This window comes from Mya arenaria, chromosome 4 (genome assembly GCF_026914265.1).
Source record: "Mya arenaria isolate MELC-2E11 chromosome 4, ASM2691426v1".
Lineage (NCBI taxonomy): Eukaryota > Metazoa > Mollusca > Bivalvia > Myida > Myidae > Mya > Mya arenaria.
The window spans coordinates 61,317,032-61,339,739 of NC_069125.1; the positions used below are offsets into that span (position 1 = coordinate 61,317,032).

The following is a 22,708-nucleotide window of genomic DNA, read 5'->3' on the forward strand; positions in this document are numbered from 1 at the left end:
GCACGGCCTCTTTTGGCATATCGACCGCCCAATTGTTGTGGTGGGCGTTCAGGAATCCATTTACGGCCCAAGATCCTTTTCGGCGGTGGATCCCTACAGGCTTTATAAGGTGGCTTCGATGTGACGAAATACTGTACATAATTAGAAAACCACCTTACGCAATCCAGTTCCGCTGATTACCAGAGTCAGCTGCGGACGGTGATTCTTAGTTTAAATATATGTATGATCGGTTGTGTACTTTGTTAACATTCGTGACTTTGGGAACATTCGTGATAGAGATGACATGTATGGTCACGTTACGACCCCGTCACCCGCTGTCCTTAAAAAGCCGTGCATTTTTCTGCTAAAACCTAAGATTAATGATTTTCATATAGAGACATTATCATTTTCATAAGTGTCGCATTTTATAAGTTGACCGATAAGATATTGTGATGTGTGAAGTTTATATAATTAATACATAAGTGTGGCGTAACGCGAACAGTTTTGATTCCTACAGTATTCATAGTTTAGCGTCTGGAAACCTAATTTGAAGTCGTTGGTTATAAACCATATAACCGAAACCAGTACAGATGTACTAGTACTCTTACTCACGAATAAGATTTACCACAAGTAACACAATTGTTTAAATATACAAAAAGGATGAATAAAAGTCGAAGGATACCGACTTTTATTTGAAAGAAAGCTGCAGAAAACACGGTATTTCTACCTTATGAGATGATAGTAGATCGCTGTTATTCTTTAAGCACTAAAATCATTTAATATTTTTGCGCTTTTCAGCTATTTACGGTTACAACACGGTTACAATCCTGTTATCAGTAATTAATATTTTCCAGAAATGCATTAATTAGGAAGTAGTTTAAGTATTATCATTCAACATTTATGTTTGTTCTACATGTTTATGTATTGATTTTGAATAAGAGTGTCGCTTTAACAAGAGATCAAGATTATATGAACTGGCATATCTGCCGACAATGATAAAAACTAGAATGCTCTAACATTGATTATGAGGCAAAGAGATATACGAGCTTATTTAGAAAACCTTTTACGTCAATAAACCAATAAATACTCTTCATTTACATGCTTGAAGTTAACAGATACGTATGTAAATGTTTAGGAACAGAATATTACATGAGCATTTTACTTAAATGTACGTGTTTTAATCGCAGGTAGTGACTAGATCAGGCGTTTCAGATCACATTGAAAACAAAAATGAATAAAAGGCCGATGTGGACTATAGCTACACTCTTGGTGTGTTATTACCATGTTATCGGTAAGGGATGTTTTTATTATGGGTAGGTAAAATATGTATAATATTACATTTTTTTTTAGATATTTCTGAAATTGTTTACTTTTCGGATACACATAATAATTATCTGATAAAATGTTCTATTAGAATACCGCATTACTTCAGGTGCTAGAGGCTCAGACGTAGTGTTTGTGCTAGATGGATCAGGAATCATGGGAGAAGACATGTTCAACAAGGGGAAAGATCTTATTGTACAGTTTGTTAAGTCTGTCACTATTGGACCCAGCGACGTACAAGTGGGCCTATATATTAACGAGTTCTTTCATTTCGTTTTGAACACTTACAATTCGGGTAACGATGTCATAGCAAAATTAAACAACATAAGGTACACTAATATTTTATCATTTTTATCATTCAATTTAAGTAAATTGCTTTCGACAGTGTATTGTCAATCGAACTTATAGCTTGTTACTATCTTTATTTATTTAAGGATTGAAAATCATTTCGGGGGCATTTATGCGATTTTGAATGCCTCGCTCAAAATGGCAAATCCCGTGAAGCGCGTTAATTGTCTTTGTACACACTAATTTTATCGTAGTGGTGTGTAAGCTTATTTATACTCGCACTCGGGCCTTGCCTATTCGGCGAGTGCCCGTAAAGATTGTTACTTATATTAGGTTGTTGGAGCAAAGTGCACAGACAGAATGTAACCCTGGTCAGAGCTAACCTGGTTCTTAAACGTGCACCAGTGTATAGCAATGTCACAAGGGACCCCCATTTAAGAGCCGGGAGCGATTCAACAGCGGGTGGGGAAGGTCAAAAACTAAAACGTTTAAAAAAATACATGTTTTATTCAGTTTTGAGGAATGATATTTTTTTTGGAGTGACATGTTTTGGGTTAGTTAGGAATAAAACAAATTTTACAACAGAAGATATATTGAACCTCAAAACTAAAAAGAAATGGAACATTTTAAACATTTAAAATTTTGGTACTTTAATCGACTTTTGCCCCGCTGTCGACCCTTTAGTATTATTTGTTTAGTGATGCGTCGGGGAATCAAACCTGCAACCCCTGGATTGATAGTCAAGTATGTTACCACTAGACCAAGGATCCGCAACAATTTATTGTTACGTTTGAAATTGTTAATATGCAGTGTGTAATGCGCATGCGCTTAACTTATATTCGCATAAGTAGGTCACCGAAATTATTACGCCGGTTATTCGTCGGGAGCATTCATGCGAAATTGAACGTAATTTCATGTGTGCAGAAGGGTACTAGAAAAGTACTAGAGAGTGTAAATATTTTGAAATGAAATTAATAAGCATAATTAATATATTCCTTGAAAACAACATCTTTTTAATGACCGAAAATTTAAACGTTTGAAAATCAATAAAAGACACAGTTTGATAATTTGACTTCATTCCACTTCCATCATACAGTTTATTGTTAAAAAGTCGTACTCCTTATGGCTTAAATTAAGTTCGTTTATCGATTAAAACATAGTTTTTACCAGGCGTCAACTCTGTATATATATATATATATATATATATATGCGTCATACTAATATGACTGAAACAATTTGTGAAGTCGTTTAGCAGTTGTGTTGCGTTTATGTTCACCAGTTGTTGAAACATGCACAATTGTCTTACTTACAGAATTGTTCGGTTTTGTCAAGGGTATATTATATGTATTATGATATGTATGGTTAAATTGCTCTATTACGCAGGTGGAATATGAAAGATATCTTCATTTTCTTTGTATCATGTACAACATAAATTGTATAAGTTATGTCAAAGTAGCGGCATGTACTCTGTATAATATTAATACAATGTACAAGGTAAATTCTACTTAATTTGTGGATTGTTTAAACACTTACGTAAAGATATCAACATAAAGTGCATTGTATGTTGAACGCTCATTTTTCAAAATTCCCGTTCTTGCAGTTATCCGTCAGCACCTGAACAACATGTATGGCGTGCTTTGGAGTATATTAGATGGTCAATGTTCTGGGCTTATAGCGGGAAGAGGTTCAACGTTTCGTCTTACATCATCTTCATTTCAGACGGCAGTATGTATATGAATAATTGTAAAATCATGATTGCAAAAGCGTCGGTGAAAAAGATAGAAGTACACCTAAGGATTTCAAGATCATTCAGACGTCCAAAATGTTAAAAGAAACTCAAATATATAAATCAAATCATACAGTTTATACAGGTTTTAACTGGATTTTTGCAATATTATTGCATACAATCTGTTTAACGCTCGCTCCAGATACTCTAAAATATTGCACAAAAACGGTAAGGTGATTAAAATATGCGTATTTCGGCCCCGATTAAGTACGAATATTTTACCTTTAATAAATTGTGAGAAAAAATAGTTCTAAAGCAAAAGTCAGTGCGCGCAGGGCTGGGACACAACTTAACAAACTCCGCGCAGTGTTACTTCCCTTGCAGTACAGTAATCACTGCCACCACAAGATTTTCATCCAAAATTGGATGAAAACTTTTAATGGCATTTTCTTAATCATATATATTTATTCTTATATCCTTTCTTAAATAATTACTTTACGCCAGTTGATAGGCATAATATGTTTTATAAAAAAATAACAATTAAAAAAAAACATTCGGAAATGTTCGGTCTTTTTTCAAATTGAAAGTAGGATTTACAAATTACAATATCAATATGGATGTGTTGTTAGCTATTCAGACATGTATCGAACGTTTTGCATTTTTTCCTTTTATGGAATAAAATTGTTTATTTTCTAAACAAATGAAACATGTTGCTGGAATTTCTTTTAAAGGTGTTCCGTCCATTTTGTAAATTGCAATCACGTGCCGTTTCTATCATCACGTGATATTTGTGAAGGCAGTGATTACTGTACTGCAAGGGAAGTAACACTGCGCGGAGTTTGACAACTTAAGCGATGTCGTTTGCGAAATGGCGTTGCGTTCGCATACAAAGTTGGCGCGCAATTCTAAAAACAAATATTAACTTTCAGTTTATAATTTTTGAGCATATTATACACCAGTCAATTGTAACCACGGCCCTTCCAGGTCCGGGGAATAGCGGGGACTTTGACTTTCAGTCCAGCCAAGCCCGGGTAAAATCCCCGCCCTGCGTGGACGAACTGCTGGTTAAATCCCCGACAAATGCCCCCGCATCCCAGGGACCCTAGGTAAGGCTCATTCCCCGATATATTTGGCGCGAAGACAAAACCACCGCATTCACCCGGCACTGCGGGGCCACCTGAAAGGTAAAAACACGGCCCATTTCCCCGGCTATCCCCGGTATACCCCCGGACCTTGGGGGACCGTGGTTACAACTGACTGGTGCATTATGACCAGAACAATTGTTTGCTTCAGTGTCAGGTCGCAATATAGTTACCCTGAGAACATCAAAAGAAAAGTACCTTTCTCGGTGCTACGCCAACCATAAAATATAGCTTTTAGGGTCCACTCGGTACAATATATTGCGGTCTTTAACAGAAACAAAGAATTATTCTCTGTATTTGCCATTCTTATATTTATGAAATAATAGGGAAAAGAAAACATTTCCTTCTTGAGCGTAAACATCTGCAGACGCCCGCGTAATACGTGTTTACCCGAATGCGAAGCACGAAGGAATAGCCACATTTAAATGATGGTCATGCCCGACAATTATTGTACTGTTCAGTCGCCTGGCGAATTTTATGAAGGATAATTTCGTATTCTTTTTTAAAGTGGTCAATAAGCCTAAGTACATAATTGCCATCCACATAAAATCAAGCAAAGGTTTCTTCGTTGTTGTTTTTAGAAAATGTTCTTGAAATCAACATATGTTAAAACATCGTCTTCAATGAAGTAAATGTTTTGGCAAATACAGGTGGCATTGAGGAATACATTAATGAAGACGTCCTCGATATGAGTAAAAAAGGAGTGATTTTTTACGGTGTATGGAACGGAAACTTTAAGGTTTCCTCTTTTTCGGCTAATTTCGACCTGAGATCCGTTGAAGTGAGCGTTATTGCCGGGAACATCGCTGCTAGTGTAACCAATACACAACAAGGTACGTATCATATAGACATGTAACACGTTTTAAGTTGTGAATACTAACAACGACAGATGCTGAAAACATCACACCGAACAGTCATGTCACTTCTGATTCGTAAAATTAAAACGATCCTTAAGGCGGAAAATAAAATACGAATGTCGACTTTTAAGACTCAAATTAAAGTCAATAATTCAATGTTTACCTTAATGCAATTAAATTCATGTTAAATCAATAGAGGAAAAACATGAAATAAAGGATAAAACTACAAACAGCAATGTCTCCGACAAAATCTGTGAATAATATGATTCTGTTGTTTTCCTCCATTTTGGTCAATCATATATGTTAGCTTCAATAATGAGCGATCAGGAATACAGTTTTGTTATTTTTACATTTCTTATGTATCCCTGTAACAAGTCAGAGTAAACAAAGTCGTCAAAAGACTCGTTGACGGCCATTTAGGTGGACTATCGTATATGTGACAGTTTAAAACTGTGAAGAATATGAACCTATTGTTCCAAGACCTGTGAAAAATATAATCTGGGAATAATAAGGGCCTACATAGCATGATTGAAATACAACTTATTTTCACATTTATAGACCGAATTTCAGGTGAAGATATCGTGTTTCTCGTGGATGGCTCCAGCAACGAAGTAGTTGAAATTTCGTGGAATTTCATATGTGGGTTTGCTAACTACCTTTCTATTGGTCCTCAGTCGAACCAAATTGGACTAATATATTACACAAATTTTACCGATGGTTACTTCTATTTGGACAAGTACACATCTGACGACTTAGATACATTGATATCACCCTGTGGGTATGTAAACTATTAATATCGATTCCGTCGTACACCATTGTATTTTCTTGATGTATTCAATGAAAACGAAATCTCGCACTTTATAATTTAAGTGACTATATTAATTAACATTTTTTTCAGGTTTGGTTCCACTAACATTGAAAATTCCAAAATGGCATTTCAGTTCATCATATACGATATGTTTGCTTTGAACAATGGTAAACGATTTAATACAGATACAAACATCATTGTCCTATCTGATGGTAAGTGTATGTAAATATTTTTTATTTCTATTCATTTTGTAGAAAAATATTAAGCCCAAAATACTAAAAGGTGTAGTTTATTCTTCTTATTATCAAAAATACTTAAAACAGCCATACTGTAAGAATCATTGCAGCTTTGTTGTAATTTGATAACATCTATAGTTTGATATGATTCTGTCTTATCCTAGGTGAATCTACTTATGATTCGCCACCTGAGGCAAATACGTTGAAGGAAAAGGGTGTGACGATATTTACGATAGGAACGAATATTCATAGCAACCTTTCATTCTTACAAACGTTGGCATCGAGCAGCAAACATCACTTCTCATTGTACGGGCGTCAGGATATTGACGTTATAAAGGACATACTGGCCATTGCAGGCATAGGATACAGCCTTCCCGTAACGGAACCGGACTGTTGTACGTAACTTAAATTTCCATACGTCAACGCCATTGTGTGTGATGCGATGTTTTAACGCGTCTTATGTCAAGGTCAATCGTTGATTCTAAAGATTATCTTGCTCGGGCCACAACACACAATGACATTGCAAGATTCGGCGTTAACATAACTCAAATCATCACCGCATGACGCCAAATTTAAATGTTAATACTTAGCTTCAAGATTTTTTAATTCATATGATCTTTTGTTATAAAAATTGTCTTCGCTAGAAATATAAAGCTTAGCGGTAGCCTTTATGCACCATTATAACGTTTGTTACAATCAATTTTTATACAATCTTTAATAGGATTGCATTCGTACATTCTTCATTCATAACCGATGTGTAAATGATTGGTTGACAACATACTATCATGTGTTTTTTTTTAATTTTTGACAATGATTCAAAATCAGATATTTAATGAGTAATACTTTTTTAGTTTATCTTGTGCTTTTAATAGTAATGCTTCTTGTTAAAATAGTGAATAATCATGAATTTCTAATTGGTTTTAAAGACACGGATCCAGTTTCTGGCGAAGAAATCGTGTTTCTCGTGGATGGCTCGAGTAGTATGGGTTACGAAGGATTTGAAAGGTCGTGGAATTTTATATGTTCGTTTGCTGGCTACCTTAGCATTGGACCTCTCGCGAATCAAATTGGTTTAATAGCGTACACAAATATTACCGGAGGTTACTTCCTTTTGAACGAGTATACATCCGAAGAAACGTTGATTGCAGCACTATCATCACGTCGGTATGTTAGCTACAAATTAATATTTTTTTGCAATATTACTGTACTAGAATATTAAATTATGGTTGTTTATCGGTCAAGATTTCGGCCATCAAGTTAAATGAACTTAGTCTTCATTTGTTTGCAGGTTAAGTTACGCTTTCATTTGTTTGCAGGTTAAGTTACGCTTACTCCGCCAAAACTTCTCAATCGACCTTTAGGTGCATTGACAACAACTTATTAACATTCTGCAGCGGGAAACGTTTACTCACAGAAGCAAACATAATTGTTCTTTCTGATGGTAAGAATATGTCAATATCTAATGCTGTTATATGTTGATACGAGTAAATTTTTGGCCAATAAACAAACTATAATGTCTTTGTTTCGTTCTCAAAATTATATAATTAAAACATTGTTGTAATTTGATCATGCAAAACCTTTACATTTATTTGAAAACATAATTTTGATATGAGGCATTTTCCATTTTCCTTTGAGGATCTGTTAACGAAACGTATGAGGCAGATGTTTTGAAGGCAAAAGGGGTGACGATATTCAGTGTCCAAGTGACAAGCCAAAGCGACTCATCATATTCACAAACGTACGCCTCTAGCAGCGAACACCACTTTTCGTTGTACGAAAACGATACGACTGACGTTATAAAGGCCATCCTGAACATGGCAGACATAGAATACACTATTCCCATAACGGCGCCAAACTGTAGTAAGTGGATGCATTTTAATTATGTAATTGTTTTTACTTTTTAAAATATTCATTTTCAATTTTCAACTTGTCGGGAAGTGGTGAATTTCGAATTCGATAAATATAAGTTATGTTTTCAGTCAAAGTCTTCATCCCAACAAATTGTCTGCTACCTTAAATAAAAGGCTGCTTAAACTTTTTTAAAAATTAAAACGGACATCTTTGATTTTAAACAAATTAACTTGTACAGATGATTGATTTAGCAATATACGTTACTGGAGAAGAGAAACAATTCATAAATCCTCTATTTTGATGAATTTGTCCAGAAAAAAGATCCACTATGACGAAGCATAGCAATGAAATAGATATTTATCAAAAAAAGAAAATTGTTTGCAAGGTTAAGAAAAAACAAAAAACACCAATGTTTAGGGCATGTGCTAAAAAGGAAGTAGTAAAACATTGATGTTCAGCGTATGTTTTTAATGTTGTCACAGTACCAGTTTCTGGAGAGGATTTTGTGTTCCTGATTGATGGTTCTTCCAGTATGGGCTACGGGGGATTTCGAATGTCGTTGAATTTCATATGTTCGTTTGCTGGCTCGATTACCACAGGACCTTACTCCAATCAAATCGGTGTTGTAATTTATACTGACAATACCATAAAGACAATCCCTATGAATGATTATAAATCTGATGACATGGCATCTCTTCGGTATGTTTACTACAAATTTATAAGTTACTGTTTTATAAAAATCTGAGTTATACAGTTGCTGTGTGCGTCAAAATATCTAATTATTGACTTAAGTTCAATGTAGTATCCTTATAAATATAATGCTTGTTTGCAGGTTTCCTTGTTCTAGCAGCAAAAACTTAACAACGGCTCTTCTTCATGTCCAAAGTGATATGCTTACTCCGTGCCGTGGTAAACGATTAAACGTTCATACAAACATAATTGTCCTCTCTGATGGTAAGCATATGATGTCAATAAAATTAAATAAAATGGTTTTATTTTCACCATATATGAAATATGTTTAGGTTATATCTAACTATAGGGATGTTGCAAAAGCTAATTGTACGTGTGATCTACCCTTTTGATTGTGATTTACGTTAGTAGTAGAAAAATCCTGCGGTTGGTGGCAATCTGCATAAGCACGATGAAAAGCTGTTTATGCGAAGGTCGGTCAGCCGACCCAATCACGCGGAAAGATAGGTTCGTTAAACGACGTTTAACACAAACTGCACCTGGTAGCTACATGTGCAAGTACAAGTGACGTATTCATGTTCGGAAATACATTTCACTAGCAATTACTACTTACAAATAATGACATAGTGGATTTTGTATCGTCTTTATCGCCGAAATTATTATTATTACTTATTGGAGTTTTGTTGTAAATTGACAACCAACATGTATTGGAAACAAATATGCAAAGAGGTTGCGAAACAATAACAGTGTAGCAACCTGTACAAGTATATCTGTCGGTCGACACTGCAACTTTTTCTGAAACGTTTTCATCGTGATTTTGTAATTTACATTACGGTTGACCTGGCCTGGGCATACTCAAAATTGTATCATGTAGATGACAAATGACACACGTGTCTTCTATATATCGACCATGGGTTTTAAACCAGTAAACAATACACATACCTGGATAAGACAGCAAAGAAAAAAGAAGTCAACACTTCCACGTACCATAACAAGTAGCGTTTTTCAAACTCTCCATTTATAAGACCCGTAATTGTATCTTCTAAGGTGAATCTACTCACGAATCGCTAGATGAGGCATACAAGTTGAAGGAAAAGGGTGTGACGATCTTCACCTTGGAAACGAATGCCCATAGCAATTCTTTAGCTTTACAAATGTTGTCATCGAGCAGAAAACATCACTTGGAGTTATACAAAACTGAAAAGAGGGACGTTATAAAGACAATCCTGGACATTGCAGGCATAGAATACAGTTTTCCCATATTGGCACCAGACTGTCGTATGTTATTGGACTTTAATTATATTCAATTGTTAATTCAGTAATTGTCTAAATTATGATGTATATACAGAGCTTTGTAACCTCAACTATGAATTTTCAGTTCTTATGATGAAATAGTCGAAACAAAAATGACAATCCCAATAGCCTAAAATGTAACAATATCAGTTTCTACTGAACTCAATTATAAAATATAAGTTGTAAATATGTTGTTTACTTCTGTACTTATGTATAATCTACAAACATGATCATATATTTCCAGCTCACGGAATTGACATGATCACGATTGTATTGGGTTCTGTATTACCTTTAGTTGCAACAATCATTGGCGGTTTAGTCTTGTACAAATTGTGGAAAACAAATAAGCCAAAGTAAGCGAATAAATACATGCACTTCTGATAAATTGTGTTAGGTCGAATGTACTTGCTGTTTCGTTATTTACAACACATCTTTTTGTATGTGATTTATAACCATGCCTCTACAAAACTTTGACAGTGCTCGAGACCGATTAATATTATGAACATGTGCATTTTTTTCATACCATATTTTGCATCACCAGGCCTCCAGAAAACTGTGACATGGCTCCTCTTGGTTGCTACACATGGGATCTGCTGCTTGTTGTTGATCAGAAGGACGCCGCCATGGTGCTGTCTGAGTCAGTCATACACACACTAAGAACTTTGAGGCCAAGACAGGGTATAAAACGAACGGATGTATACAGATTACGAATGTGCAAAGAGAAAATTTATTGCAAACACGTTGTTTTCTTTATCTACAAAGAATTTACGAAAATTCAAGATTGCTTACAAATTCTTGAAAATACTTTGATAAGTATCAATGTAGTAAACATCTTTGAATTTAACAACGATTTTAGTCAAGTATTGAACCAACAGCATACATATAGAGAGACTTGTTGGACACGAATCACCAAACCATTAGGAATCAGCACGAATCTTACTTTTGAAAACTCTCACTGGACTGTGCCATTTCTAGAGTTTTTGTTCAAATGCAAACGACGGAAGAATTGTGCTGTATTTGTGAGTGTTCTTGGATCAGGAAATTCTTCGACAACGGGCTACATAACAGAGTGCTTGAGAGGGTTTGGAATATACATAAAAGATCAGCTTTCGGAAGAACATGAACTCAGAATCTACTTTCTTAATAAACCTCATGCAGATATGAAAACATTTTCTACCGTTTACCCAACGTTTGTATTTTTGAATGAAGAAGAATTAAAATTGGCGATATCTTGTAAAAATGTATATACTAGAAACGAAGCTTTCCTAGGCCTTGTGCATGTTTTGTCAGCTGCGCGTGTACTGTCAATTTCATAACAAAAATTATGTTGTTTGGGTCAGGCATTGAACATTTTGATTAGTTTGTGCCTTATCATATATAATGAAATGAAATTATTCTCCGTTTGGCTGTTTTATCCACCAAGATATGATTTCTCGGTTTAAAATTACATAGCACGTGTATAATAGTTTGATAACACGTTTATGGCATTTTGAATAAATGTCCATTTTCATTCAATCTATGTCTGTGTGTTCTTTCCCTTCATCCAAACAAGTTCACCTTTGACTGGTTTCTTCGTTCGAACTTTCGTCAATATTTGAATTGTTGGCATACTTCGACTTTTTAGAGTAATACTGGATTAATTTCAAAAAGAAATTAATAAAACTTTGAGTTTCACACGATTAATTAATAAAATAGAATTTCAAATAAACAAACAATATAAATGAATCAAATAAAATTTCAAAAACGCAGTAAGTTATTTGATACGTTTAGAGCTATTACTTCTCTGACACTCATTTAAATATACTTGACTCTGATAATCATAATATCCGTAACTTTCCAAAACCGAGAGAAGTTCAAAGCCGTCTCAATGCATTTCAAAGCCGATAAAAGCCGTGGCATAAGCGTCATTCCATGCGAGTGTGCCTGTCCTTGTCTTGCCCATCTCCCATGCTACCTCAATGCAGTCCAAAGCCGAGACAAGACCTGCCATAAGCGTCCATGTATGTGTGTTTGCCTGTCCTCGTCTTGCCCATCTCCCATGCCACCTCAATGCAGTCCAAAGCCGAGACAAGACCTGCCATAAGCGTCCATGTATGTGTGTTTGCCTGTCCTCGTCTTGCCCATCTCCCATGCCACCTCAATGCAGTCCAAAGCCGAGACAAGACCTGCCATAAGCGTCCATGTATGTGTGTTTACCTGTCCTTGTCTTGCTTATCTCCCATGCCACTTCCATGCAGTTCAAAACCGAGAGAAGCTCTGACATAAAGGTCAATCTATGCGAGTGTGATTGTTTTCGTCTTTCTATGCCACCTTAATGCAGTTAAAGCCGAGAGGAGGTCAGACATAAGCGTAAATCTATGAGAGCGTGATTGTTCTCGTCTTACTAATCTCCCATGCCACCTTAATGAAGTTAAAGCCGAGAGGAGGTCAGACATAAGCGGCAATCTATGCGAGTTTACCTGTCTTCGTCTTGCTAATCTTTAATGCCACCTCAATGCAGTTTACAACCGAGAGAAGCTCTGACATGAACGTCAACCTATGCGAGTGTGCCTGTCCTCGTCTTTCTAATCTAAAGTTAATTATTATAAATTGAACACATTTTGCAAGAGATTCTAGCGGAGTTTTATTTCTTGGGTGATTTACCCTTTAGACTTAATGTTGTTCCCGGTATCTAAGGTTAGTTTTCCATGTTTTATGTTTGATTAAATCCCCAACACCAGACCTGTAAGTCCTGTGTGTTGATTTTTATTTTCAGTTTTTTTGTTATGAAAAGAATGCCATAGACAATAAGACTAGGCGTCTGATATGCTTAAAGAACGTAATGCCCATAATCACCATTTAAACCCATTCTTCTAAATATCGCATTACCTAAAACGCGTACTACAAACTATGTAGGCGAACGATCAAGCGTTCTATGGAATGTAAACGGTGAAAAAAGTGCATACACTGCAAACTTTGAGACAACGACAGGGCATAAAACGAACGAATGTATAAAGATTGCGGATACAAATGTATATGAAAAGAGCGTTATGTGTAAACTGTTTTCATGAACATAATAGATGTATTAAATATATAATTCATTCATGAATCATATTCACCATATGAAGGTGTATACATATCGCATCATTCACTTTGCGTCCAGTCTTGTGAAAATGTGTGTTATAGATTTAACTGTATCGTACCGAAAAAAAATTGAACTCTTTTTCAGAACATGAATGAACATGTGTATGGAGTGGAATGAGATGGTTTGACTTGCTGTAGGGGACGTTCAAATGTCGTGAGATCAAAATATTCAGTTAAAGATTGTCTTAAAGATGCACTCTAAATTACTCCCAAATAAAATGGACCATTATTAATACAATTGTTTAAATATACCGAAAAGGATGACTTACTCTCATATATGTATAAGCCACGATCTAGAACTGTTTGCCACGATTGTGCCTTAACAATTAGACATGAAGAAAGGGCACGGATCGGCTATAAACTCTCTAGACTTCCTCGTACCCCACGTCTAGAGATGTTCATTTAAGGCTAAATGTTTTACTAGCCATATCAGTCGCTTTCTAATTCGTCTGTTTGATAATGTAAAATCTAATATGTTGTACGCATAACATCATCACTCTGGTGCACGAGAATGATTAGTCAAAGGTCAGTGTGTAATAACCAATCTACGACGTACCCATGTTTACATAATTATACAGGTGCCCGACCACTATTGAAAAGGCATTCGGTACACCTCGGTTGTACCGGCAGTAGAAGTAGTTCGTATACTTCAATGAAATAGTTTTGATTAATTGTGGTGTTTTAATGTCTACTTTGCATATCTAAGTTTAAAATGATTGCCAGTGAAGTGTATCATTACATAACTAATTAAGATTTCCAAAAGTAAAGTCATTAGGTTTAACTGCTAAATTGAAGGCCATTAAGGAAAAATAGCCGAGATGTTCCGAATGTTGATAAGGTTTGCCCGATATAATTACTATTCAGAAAAATAATAGTTTCGCATATCATTTTTATGTCTTAAAATATGTTTGTGTTATGGATGCTATGCTATGTCATAACGAGCGAGTTCCATGTATAATTCCGTACACATGCAGTTTCAAAGACAGTAAAAACGTCGTTTTCAAAGTGATGGTTTAAACAGCGAACATTATGTATTTACGAAATGTACGCAATCAATAATCGGAAGTCGGAAAGTAAGCCATGATGATTTTAAAATCGATTTATTGCGTAAAATAATATTCTGTCAAAGACAAATAATTCAATCTTTATTATACTATGTTACTAATTATTTATAAAAACAGTTTTGATCATTTAAAGTAAATGTGAAATTATCTTTAGTGAGTTTTACTGTCACGTGTATCTGAATGAAAACATGTCGATGTCACGCGTATTTTCCTCCCACCACGTGTCAAAGGCCTCATTCTGGGCTACAGTGAACCAATTCTTCCAATCCCCGACCTCGCCTGAAACGAAAATTAATGTCTTTCCTGAAGTGAAATTCTAAATGAAGAAGACACGTTTCATTAAATCCCTTTGAAAATTGAAATATGAAATCAAATATATCTATGAAAGCAGATAATTGTACGTTTAGACAATCAAAGTTAATGACGTAAATGACTCGCGCTGGCCTGTCCTTGACCCTTATATAACATCCGCACCTTTCCGGAGCAACGAGAAGCCTTCCCGGAAGAACCTCTTCTGAAGGTCCCTGGTATTGGAGTCCATTTTGGCGACTTTACCGGTTCTCATCTTGTTGATCTCGCAGGTCGCCACTACCGCTTCCAGCAGTTCGTTCGTTCGCTCCAGGCCCAGGAATTCACACACCCGCTGAAGCTCATGAACGTTGTTCTGACGGACAGAACAGAATAATATAAAGACTAAACAAATATAACTGCTCTGTTCAAATTATTGGTTTGATTTTCTCTAGATAATTGTGAAGGATGGGTCATACCCTTATCAAAAAGCTAAAACGTAGTACGGTCATTCTGCTTTTTTGCACATCATGTAAGATGACGAACTTATAAGGAATTTGTTTAGAACTCTCATAGTGGAATATATGGATGGGCAGCTCCGGTTGGTCTCTGATCATAGTACCTGTTTGAAATATCATTGTAGAGTATATTAAAGTGTAACTCCGGATGGTTTCAGTGATGAACCTACCTGTTTGAGATCCTCGTAGTAGAGTATAAGGACAGGGAGCTCCGGGTGATCTCTGATCAATGTCTGCCAGTCACGCAGGTAGTCAGGGTACGAACCATAGTCAACTGATGTCAAGATAAAATCATATTCAAATTATGGTTAACATGCAGAATCAAAAATTGCGATAATAGAATAATTACGCATTAAATATATTGAAACACGTGTAAAGAACCAAAACGGACATGTCACCAAATTGCTTCGCAAAAACGAAGATTTAAATACATTACACAAAAAGCTTGTACAGGGAACACGCAGGGGTCACCACATAATTCCTATCCAACATTGTAGTTCACATCACAAAAAAGATAAACGTTTTGCCCTAGTTGGATTAAACCCTGCTCGATAGGAAAAACAATCATCGGCGCCTTTGGACATACCCGAATTATGCTCATTTAATTCGGTTTCAAATATAATATTTCCAGAGTTTGTAACAATGTGCATACCTTCCCCTCTCATGAACATCTGGAGGTAGTTTTCAAACTTGCCCTGATAATCGTAGAGTTTAATGCCGCGTGTATGGTTATAAAATGAGACGGCCACGTCCTTGGGGTTCCGGGCGATCATCACCACTGGCCTACACCGCGACAACACCCCCTGGGAAATCCGGGTTAGGTCATTGAGACATATTACAAAACCTGGGCATGACGCGTGGGATCAAGATAGACCTTATACATATTAAGAAGATGAAAGAAAGTGTTGTTTTTTTCCTTTTTTGTAACCGGTTCTTCCAGAATGTTATTTATAGTTGTTCAGGTAAATACGCCGAATGATGTACTTAATCTTTATACAAATTATATTGTATCAGAAAAGTAATCAACCATGGCAGTTCTAGCACCTTATAGTATCACCTTGGGCAAATATCTGGTTGGAAGGTGTGAATTGAGAAGTCTTGGAGAGGCTTGTTTCTCCACTTCGGCTGCAGAGGACGCCTCGAGCATCCCCGGGCCCTTGTTATTTCCAGATACCTCAGAGGTGCCGGATATAATCATCGTAAGCAGCTCCCAGAACCAGTTCGTCCCTGCAAGGAAACAGTAACACCTTACACATGCATGATAGCATCGTCGGATGGTGCTGGTATTAAACAGATAATATAAAACAGTTCACATATGAAACAACAATTCTTACTTAGTCGGACTCAGTTGTATACTATTACCATGTTTAACAGTTTAAAACATTTATAAGTTTTCAGCTAGCAAACTTGATTAAACATGTTTTATTCAGTAAAGTCTCGTAATTATAAGTTATAAGTTATAACCCTTATCTAAAATTATCGATGACACCGCAATTGTCCATTTCATTTGAAAACAGAAGCGGTCACAAACAACAACATTTGCATCTACAAAAGTGTGGTTTTGAAAAGTGGTGCTTATCTTTTCTCTTCACATTGAGTTAATTAAACCCTGGTAAGGCCACTCCAATTTTTTTCTATGGATTTTGGCGCGAGCAAGTAAAATATAAAAAAAAATGTTCCATTTCGTTTAAGGAGTGCGTGAAAGCGAAAGTTTTCCATAAATATTCATCGTTCCAGTCATGCTAACGTATCTCGTCGTATGAGAAACCTACCTCTAACGTATTACGTATATCTAAAGTATCCCTTACGTATGCCTTACGTATGCCAACCTTTCAAGAGGACATCGCCATCTTCGCATCTGCGTACAACAACGTATGCCTGCTTACACCAGCGTGTTTTAACGTATAAAAACCTAACCTATCCCTAACGTATGTCAACGTACATCATTCACATTCAAATTCACATATGTCGGCATAAGATACTGGTCTTGTTACGGTGTGACTGCATTATTACTTGAACGATCACTGGAACTGGCATTTACTCATTTGAATTGAATTTTATGAATCAAAGTCTAAAATAATTCCATTTTCAATATCATTTCTAACCACGCTTTCGGCAAATAGAACATTCTCTATTCCATTTTTAGATACACGAAGTTGAAAGCGTCAAGGGGCTTATTTGGAAAATTTATGTTATATAGTAAATTTAAAGTTTAAAACTAAAGACTGAGACTTGGAATAATGTCCATATCATTGCAAATTGAACTATTCGTAAAAACAACCCTTAACCACCGTTTCGAATTACCTGTTTTGGGGTAGGATGTGATGAAAATATCGTCATCTCTGACAGGTACGTCTGGGATGTTGTCTGCTATCGCCTTATTCTCCTCGAACGTCGCTTTACCAAACGTGCACAGGCGGAGGTTCCTTTCCTCGTCGATGAGATCATATTGAATTGTGTCACCGCCTGGTACGTCATAGAACTTTTGTCGACTCATTGGATGCGGTTTGCACTCAATCTGGATAACCTGAAGTGGTGTAAATGCCAGTTGTTTGTATGCAAAACATTCGGATGTCAACTTCCGTTGACAGTATGTATTACTGGCGGCAATTTTACATGTAGTGAAGATGTTGCAATATTGAATGTCTTATAGAAATGGACTATGTCGTTTACCCTGTGCTATTTAACTGGGTTTATGTTTAACCTTATGGCTACTGAGCGTGTTTCTTTAGTTTTTCATATAAATATTAAAGATGAATGTATTAACTATTTTAATAAACACAAAGACCTGGGTTGATATTTTGCCAATTTGAAAACGGTTATGATATTTTAAACCACGAATTCATGCTAAAATGTTTAGGGGTTTTGAAATTTGGTGATAGCTTAATAAACTGGTAGAGCTCTTCTATAATAATGTCAATAGTGTTATGTTTTTCTCTGAAGATTTTCGAATTGGGCGAGGTGTCAAACAAGGCCGTCCTCTGTCTTCTTTCTAATTTATCATATGTATTGAACTGCTATCAAATTCAATACAGAAAAAATAACAAATTAAAGGAATACAATTAAATAACAATGAAATAATACATGATCTCTTTTTGCAGACGATGCTACATACATAAATGATGGTTCCAAAACATATTTCGAAACTTTGATTAAAACAATAGAAAACTATAGAACAATATCTGGCCTATAAATTTAATACGTCAAAATCTACAGTCTTAGGGGAAGGGAAGTTCAAAATCATCATATATTGCTTGCTTATATGCCTATCAGTTTCAAAACGACAGCCATGAAGCCAAATAGTTTTCTCCAAAGCTACAAAATATGAAGATGTGTCTTCAGAGTTGGCAACACAGAAAACTGACGCTTTTGGGAAATGTTACCGTAGTAAAACATATGCACTTCCAAAACTTCCCTACCCTATGGCAGTTCTACCTTCTCCACTTAAATATATCCTTGATCACATTCACGATATTGACGTCAATAGTGAACTTTATTTGGAATAATGAACCCGGCAAGATAAAAATAAAAATATTAATGGAAGATTTTAAAGATGGTGGCCTCAGAAGTCCAAATATATATGTTAAATAAATCGATCAAAGCGTCATGGGTGAAGAGGTTACTGTATGAAACAAATAGGCATCAATACCTTCTTAAATGACGCTTTACACAACATTTTTATGATAGGTTGGTTCTCGAGGTAATCTTAGCGAAGAAACCATAAACATCATTGCACATAAATCATATATTTCTATCAGACGTAAAAAAATGTATATCAAATTTGTGGAACATATATTTGATTACAGATCACAAGAGTTCTATACATTTGACGAGATAAAACATCTCTATGCCATTATATACTACCAGCTAACGGCAAGTATACCCAATAAGATAATACATTAATTTGAAAGAGGAATGAGCTGTTAATCATGACATAGTCTCGTTCAAAAGGCTGGAAAAGGAAAGAAAAAATCGAATAGAATACTGTACACAAAGCAAATAAATACCCTTAAAGCAATCCATGGTAAAGAAGATAAATGGAATCAAATTCGGGGAACAATTTTCAAAATAAATATGTGGAATAAAATATTGACATTGCATTATTATGTAACATTGTAACTACAATAAGAACCTTCCAGTACAAATACATTTATAGGCTTATACCAACAAACAGACACCTGTATCAATGCAAGCTCGCAAACTCCAGCTTATGCCAATTCTGTTCTGATAATAAAGAGACAATGGAACACCTTTTTGGGGAAAGTAGACTGCATTTATGAAGGACAAATTAATAGTCCACGAGCAAAAATGGCATGTATTAAAAGAAGAATGACATTTAAGCAACACCGTCTTAGTTAATAAGTACAATATTTTTTCTTTCTACATTTTCGTAGTTTATATACACTTATTTTTTCTTTCTATGGTTCATGATTATTTTTTTTAGTCTTGTTTGATCTGTTTGATCACGAATATTAAAATGTCTAACCTTTTTCTACATGAGCACCAATCCATCTTCTCAAATAGGCATAACGAGACCCTTTCTTTGTTTTACATTTACTGGGTATATTATGAATTGGGTTGCGTAATGTGGAGCAATTGATAATAAAAAAGGTATTACTGGCACCTTACGACACTAACCCAATGAAAATAAGATACATATGATAAACCCAACTCAACTCAACTAAAAATCGTTTAAATTTTATATATGACGTATTGTTTTAGGAAAGCAAAGACGTTATCTGCATCTCAATTAAAATGCAGAATTTACTTCCATAGTTACTATTATAATAATACTACAAAATTAATTATAGTTTAATATAGATGATCTGTGTACATATATAAGAAATGAATATATAAATGTAATACCTGATGAAAATGCAGTGTATTTCACAAACTCTTGCGGTTATTCCTCAAACAACCAAACCTTAAATAGCATGCTTATCAGAAAGTGTCACATAAAACTGTATTTCTAAATCATGCTGTTTATTTCATCATGCTATGTAGAATTTGTTCTAAATGTCGACCCTAAATATTTTATCTGCATTCGAGATAACATTACATCATATTAAACATCATGTACACGTGGTCGCCTTGCAAAGGTTATGTGTATATAATAATACGTTCAGTAAAGAATAGAATCCCTAGAAGTAACCGGGCAGCCGAATATGACCATCGTACAGTTCTTCAATATATGATTAATATTTGTCAAATATGCATTCTCGTTCATCAGAGGTTCGATCGTGATAAATCTAAATGTGGAACACTGTGGTGAACGAGAATGCAAACATGGTGCACAATAGTTATAGGAGATTTAGAATTTTGTTTAAAGATAGTGATCGTGGCCGACGGCCTTGTTTTGTTACGGCATTTTGATTTACCTTATGCAAGATATATGTTGTAGTATACCAACGTATTATATTTGCAGTACTTTGTTATAGCTAGTTTTGATCTTCTAAACGCCCTAGCAGCTAGTGTACCACTAAAATTTGACCCTGTTCGAAATGACCCAAGGTGTCATATTTTAAGAGATTACATGTTTATTTTTAACTTTCAAAACTTACCCCAATCGTAGTTCAATGACCATTCGAAAAGTTGACATTCGTTGAAAAGTAATGAAGGGTGGTTTTCAATATCAAACTTTGTGAATCCAACGTTAAAAACTGACCACAAAAGTCACATGCAAGGTAGGTATAACAATGCAGTAATTGGTACATTGTAGAGGAAACCAAATACATACATGGAATCAATACTCAATTAGTGTGATATTTCGAAGGGTATTTTTAGAAATCGCACGCCCTCAAGCGCGCAGAGCAAATGGATTCCAAAACTCGCCAATGTAAAACAAATAAGTTTTGTATATATTTTGAAATACTTGTATTTGTTCAGCAGGTATACTTCGTAAATACGCTAGGGTAGCTATTATTTCATTTTTGTACAGTAGCGAATCAATGGTACGAATTAAGAAAAAATCTGGGAACTTGCTCGTTTCATCACCCGCTCATATCAATGCTCTCAAACATTCACTAATTGGTTATTTGACCATTTTCAGTTGATTAATTCTGTTGATTATATCAGTTGGTAGTCGCGGATTCGCGAATAACTGGATTCTGGATAACTTGATTCAGATCAAACCTTTTTCTTAATACAAAAGTAAAATAAATCACGTATTTTGTAGGGATGGAAACCTATACTATTTTGTCTTTATACCCATGTGCACGTATGTTTCTTCGTTACACACACTATATTATTTCAGTGTTTTTTCCACATAATCCAGTTCGTTATTCGAACATTTCAAGCTGGTTATTGGCGAACGTATGAACTATATAGAATAAGAAGAGTGTAAGTGCAATTTTACATACTATATGAGTTACTTACATACTATAATGAAAATCAAAGATACCCACATACTATAATGAACATCATAGATACTCACATACTATAATGAACATCAAAGATGACCACACATTAACCTCATAGATACCCACATAATACAATGAAGATGAAGGATACCCACATGCTATGATGAACATCAAAGATACCCACATAATATAATGAAATCATAGATACCCACATACTATAAAGAACATCATAGATACCCACATACTATAATCAACCTCAAAGATACCCACATAATACAATGAAGATGAAGGATACCCACATACTATAATGAACATCATAGATACCCACATACTATAATGAAATCATAGATACCCACATACTATAAAGAACATCATAGATACCCACATACTATAATTAACCTCATAGATACCCACATAATACAATGAAGATAAAGGATACCCACATGCTATGATGAACATCATAGATTCCCACATACTATAATGAACATCATAGATACCCACATACTATAATGAACATCAAGGATACCCACATACTATAATGAACATCAAGGATACCCACATACTATAATGTACATCAAGGATACCCACATACTATAATGAACATCAAGGATACCCACATACTATAATAAACATCATAGATACCCACATACTATAATTAACCTCATAGATACCCACATAATACAATGAAGATGAAGGATACCCGCATGCTATGATGAACATCAAAGATACCCACATACTATAATGAACATCATAGATACCCACATACTATAATGAACATCAAGGATACCCACATACTATAATTAACCTCATAGATACCCACACACTACAATGAACACCAAGGATACCTACATACTATAATGAACATCATAGATACCCACATACTATAATGAATATCAAGGATACCCACATACTATATTGAACATCAAGGATACCCACATACTATAATGAACATCATAGATACCCACATACTATAATTAACCTCATAGATACCCACATACTATAATGAATATCAAGGATACCCACATACTATAATGAACATCATAGATACCCACATACTATAATGAACATCATAGATACCCACATACTATAATGAACATCATAGATACCCACATACTATAATGAACATCATAGATACCTACATACTATAATGAACATCATAGATA

At 35.2% G+C, this 22,708-nt stretch overlaps 2 protein-coding genes across 4 annotated transcripts in view; one reads left to right on the forward strand and one right to left on the reverse strand.

Annotated features, from left to right (window-relative positions):
* Window positions 1-1,138: 1,138 nt before the first annotated feature.
* On the forward strand, window positions 1,139-13,434 carry LOC128230957 (collagen alpha-3(VI) chain-like). The gene is made up of 16 exons (XM_052943384.1): window positions 1,139-1,270; window positions 1,412-1,631; window positions 3,191-3,315; window positions 5,109-5,291; window positions 5,886-6,093; window positions 6,214-6,335; window positions 6,524-6,754; window positions 7,286-7,523; window positions 7,676-7,800; window positions 7,995-8,219; window positions 8,693-8,909; window positions 9,043-9,164; window positions 9,948-10,178; window positions 10,438-10,546; window positions 10,735-10,888; window positions 13,402-13,434. Exons 1-16 carry the CDS (start codon window positions 1,210-1,212, stop codon window positions 13,432-13,434), a joined length of 2,604 nt encoding a protein of 867 aa, XP_052799344.1. The 5' UTR covers window positions 1,139-1,209.
* A 966-nt stretch (window positions 13,435-14,400) lies between these two features.
* LOC128231854 (sulfotransferase 1A1-like) overlaps window positions 14,401-22,708 on the reverse strand; it is a 45,718-nt gene continuing 37,410 nt past the window's right edge. For 2 of the 3 annotated variants that reach the window (XM_052945083.1, XM_052945082.1), the window contains exons 2-7: window positions 17,491-17,713; window positions 16,244-16,413; window positions 15,839-15,989; window positions 15,357-15,460; window positions 14,855-15,044; window positions 14,401-14,659 (exon numbers count right to left, since the gene is read on the reverse strand). In XM_052945083.1, coding sequence (XP_052801043.1) covers window positions 14,547-14,659; window positions 14,855-15,044; window positions 15,357-15,460; window positions 15,839-15,989; window positions 16,244-16,413; window positions 17,491-17,683 — 921 coding nt within the window. In that variant the 5' untranslated portion in view covers window positions 17,684-17,713 and the 3' untranslated portion in view covers window positions 14,401-14,546. Of the gene's footprint in view, window positions 14,660-14,854; window positions 15,045-15,356; window positions 15,461-15,838; window positions 15,990-16,243; window positions 16,414-17,490; window positions 17,714-20,052; window positions 20,184-22,708 lie in introns of those variants that run through there. The other variant, XM_052945081.1, reaches the window with a different exon arrangement.

Coding starts and splice junctions, on each gene's coding strand:
- LOC128230957 (XM_052943384.1), top strand. CDS start 1,210: ATGAATAAAAGGCCGATGTGGACTATAGCTACACTCTTGGTGTGTTAT. Junction 8,910..9,042: donor GATGACATGGCATCTCTTCG/GTATGTTTACTA, acceptor GCTTGTTTGCAG/GTTTCCTTGTTCTAGCAGCA. Junction 10,179..10,437: donor CATATTGGCACCAGACTGTC/GTATGTTATTGG, acceptor ATATATTTCCAG/CTCACGGAATTGACATGATC.